Below are 3,480 nucleotides of genomic sequence, written 5' to 3'. Positions count from 1 at the left end.
GGGGGGCGGCGGTGGACAATCGGGCTGGTTCTGCCTGCTCTGTGCATGTGCCTGCCTCCCTCCCTCCTCCCTCCGGGTGTGCCTGGCTCTGTGCGTGTCTCCCTCTCTCTCGCTTTCCCTGCGTGTGGGAGAAATACAGCTTTAAGAAAGTAACTTTGTTTCCATTCGGTTGCATTCGCCTTCCACGGCCATTTGTGCGGGCACCGGCACATGGCTAATGGCGCCCACTTATTAATGGTTTAATTAATATGAGGGGGGGAGTCCAGTGCAGAAGAGGGCTGTGCATTCTGACGATCCGCACGTGTTGAGCTGGGTCCGAGCCCCTGTCACTCCTAGTCAGCTGAAATCCGGACAGGGGAGGTCTGGGGATTAGGAGTAGCCAGAGCTCCTCGAGCCATGGTATGGGGGTTGAGGACCCATGGAATCCTCTTTCCACCCCCCCCCCCCCGGGACGGAAGGGGTTTTGAAAAATAGTGCAATCGCAACGCCCCGAAGCGTGTAGCCAGTTTGGGGGATTTTGCATCCGAGAAGAATAGCTCCCCCTTCCCTGCTCCAAACCTCGATCCTCCCTCCCCAGCCCTCCAACTCTACTTTTTCGGCTTTGCTTTTGGGCGATCTGGGTCCCGCGGCGGCCGGGAGGGAAGAGGAGTTTCCAGGAGCCGAGGGGTCCCTTACTGTCGCTGCCCCCAGATCGATCGTTCTCCCCAGCCTAAGATTACGCGGACGTCAACCCTTCTCGAAAATGGGTTGCGTGGACTCGCGCGGGCCCTATCATTTGCTGGGGTGTGGGGTACTCATCTCCTTTGGGTCCCCCCTGCCTTCTTTTTAAAATTTTTCTTCCTGTTAAAAAATTTTTTTTGAAATGAAACTTTCGGTGCGTGTGTGCTAAGAAAACGCAACACTAAAAAAAGTTGCGTTTTGCCTGCTTGAGTTTGGTGGGTTTCTTTTGGGTTGTTCATTTCACTCGGGTTGCTCCGGAGGAGCGGGTCGTCTGTTCACAGAGTGGGACAGTCGGGTCGCCGGCCGGCCGCCCTCCCCCGAGCGTCCAGCCTCAGACTCGCTCCCTCTCTCTCCTCTTCTCCTGACAGACTCTCTCCTCAGCTAGGGCTGCCGTTGCGGCCGCTCCTCTCTACCTTCACTCCCTGCTCTGGACTTCGGGCAACTTTTTCTTTCTGCCCAACTCTCTCTATTCACCCCCTCCCCCTTCTCATCCCCCCTCTCAACCCCTCCCCCTTCCCCATGCTCCCCTCCACTACCTTCAAAATATGGCTTATTCCCGGCTTCAGCCCGGCTCATGGAGAGGATGTTATTTATTTTCATAGACTTAAAGGCACGCAGTCAAAGTGATTTTATATATTTTTTAATGGGGACGAGTCTTCTTGCTGCTTAGATATCTTTTTCCTTGACATTAACCTCCCCGTAGGTGTTTTATTTAAATAGTGATTATTCAGATCTCCCCGTTAACTACCCCCCCCCCCCAGTTCAGACATTAAACTACACGCCTTCAATTAGCTGGAAATAGCGGTTTAACTGGTGCTACCTCACGGAGGACCAGAAACTGAGCCCTTTCTTCTTTCCCTGTAGCCCTGGAGATTCATTTTCTATATGCCAACTTTATCATTTTTGTTTCTCACAGTAATAATAATAATAGCTATTTAATCTCAGAAGACTCCCATGCATATGGGGTTTGATACTGTACTTTTGGTATTTAAGTATTGCGTTAATATTGGGCATTCATCCTTTCTGATCTTTGTAAAAAGTTTTTCTACGAACTTCTGGGATTTTAGTTACTCGGAGGAAACTTTCCCAGCACTTTGGCTGGGCTCACCGTTGCACTGGATTTCAGGATGTGGTTCAAGTGGAGAAGGCTTTTTGAAAGAGCCCCTGGGGCTGAAGTGACAAGGCTGAGATTCTGAAGTCTGGTCTGGCCAGAGTTTAAGCCACAGGTACAAATCGAGGCAGATAGCACCCTGGACTCACAGCTTCCCATCTCTGCCCATCGGCCCATTTGGAGTGGCATTTGGGAAAACCTACTTCCCAGTTATCATTGAGGGTTTCCCTCTTCCTTTGTAGGCCCAGGAGTACATTCAGAAAAATCTAAAGATGTTTTTCTTTTGGTTAATGAACTATTATCTCATTTTGTAAACTTTGTTCTTGGCATGTTGGGGAAGGAGTTAAATAGACTCAGCAGGCCTCTTCTGGAAAAGCGGCAGAGAATCCCTTACTTCGGTGTTTATGAAGAAAATGTAGGCTGAATGCTCTCTACTAACTGTTTTATTTGACTTCCTACACTTTTAAAAATTAGATAATAATTTTATTTAAGGCTCGGGCACATTTGGAAAAGTTTAGGGACCATTTTAGAAAGAAAACCTTCCTAAACAGCCTACTACTGAATAAAAAAGAAAAAAAAAACTGGTCCAGAAAACACCGTGGAAAGACCGGAACTGGAAGGACAGGGTCCATGTACCTTGTACAGTGTTTTTGGACACTCTGACCAGGCCAGCAAAGGCTGCCCGAAGAATACACACGGGCATAGTATACCCAAACATCGCCAGTGGCAAACAGTGCTAGTCTGTGAGCAATTTATAGGTGAGCCTTGGCCCAATATTCGATTCCAGAAATATCAGCCGATAATGGTTCTTAGTTTCCATCAGATCAATGCTGTAGAGACCGATTCCAATTATGATAGGTCTGGAAACTGAAGGTTTTTTATTTTTATCAATAGCACTTAGCTTTGCTTCCTGAGTATGTGTGTGCACATATAAAATGGTCTTTGTTTTCGCTGAACGATATTGGAATATTGCTGAGCTTAGGATCGTATTTGTAATGATATAAACATGATATATAAAAACATATTGCCATTTAAAAAATTAGTAACAATAACCACGTATGCTGAAGCTAGTGATACTGTTCAGCTTTTCAAGATTAACTATGTAGTACTTTCTGTAAAGAGAACATTTTAATCTTGGCGTCTCTTCTATATTTCCTAAACCTTACATGAGACAAGATGGATTTAAAATTTTTTAAGTTTTTTTTTAAACTTTGTGATTTTATAAATGAACCCAGGCAAAACAAAACCACCTTCTTGAGGCCTTTGAGGGAAAATAAAATCCGAATACTTTTGATATAAAACTAAGGAGCAAATTCAATTTTAATAACTAGTAAACATGTCTATAATACTTGCCAGTTAGTGCACATTGAGATGGAAGTGGATTGTGTGTGTAGTTAGGGATGATTAGAAAGTGACCAGGGAGCTACCCACACTTAGGTCATATTGTCATTTCCCATTTAAAAGTCACCTCAGAATATTGTAAAATGTTTTTATGATTAATCATGACTTTCCCTGAGCTTTACCATAAGCTATGAATTGCTTGGAGCTAAGTTATTCTTTACCTTATAAAATGAAATGGGACTGAGGTCTTTAAAGTGGAGGGTGTGTGTGTGTGTGTGTGTGTGTGTGTGTGTGTGTGTGTGTGTGTG

The 3,480-nt window shown here is 45.3% G+C and overlaps 1 protein-coding gene across 9 annotated transcripts in view; it reads left to right on the top strand.

The window, feature by feature from the left end:
* Window positions 1–378: 378 nt before the first annotated feature.
* Window positions 379–3,480, top strand: part of LOC138164915 (nuclear factor 1 A-type) — a 462,063-nt gene continuing 458,961 nt past the window's right edge. For 8 of the 9 annotated variants that reach the window (XM_069092877.1, XM_069092878.1, XM_069092876.1 and 5 more), the window contains exon 1: window positions 379–399. In XM_069092877.1, coding sequence (XP_068948978.1) covers window positions 397–399 — 3 coding nt within the window. In that variant the 5' untranslated portion in view covers window positions 379–396. Of the gene's footprint in view, window positions 400–1,925; window positions 1,947–3,480 lie in introns of those variants that run through there. The other variant, XM_069092875.1, reaches the window with a different exon arrangement.

This window comes from Petaurus breviceps, unplaced genomic scaffold (assembly GCF_028583685.1).
Source record: "Petaurus breviceps papuanus isolate PSGF00001 unplaced genomic scaffold, PetGlider_PUasm1.0 207, whole genome shotgun sequence".
NCBI classification, from domain to species: Eukaryota; Metazoa; Chordata; class Mammalia; order Diprotodontia; family Petauridae; genus Petaurus; species Petaurus breviceps.
The sequence above is the reverse complement of the archived record's forward strand: the minus strand, read 5'-3'. Positions and strand labels throughout refer to the sequence as shown.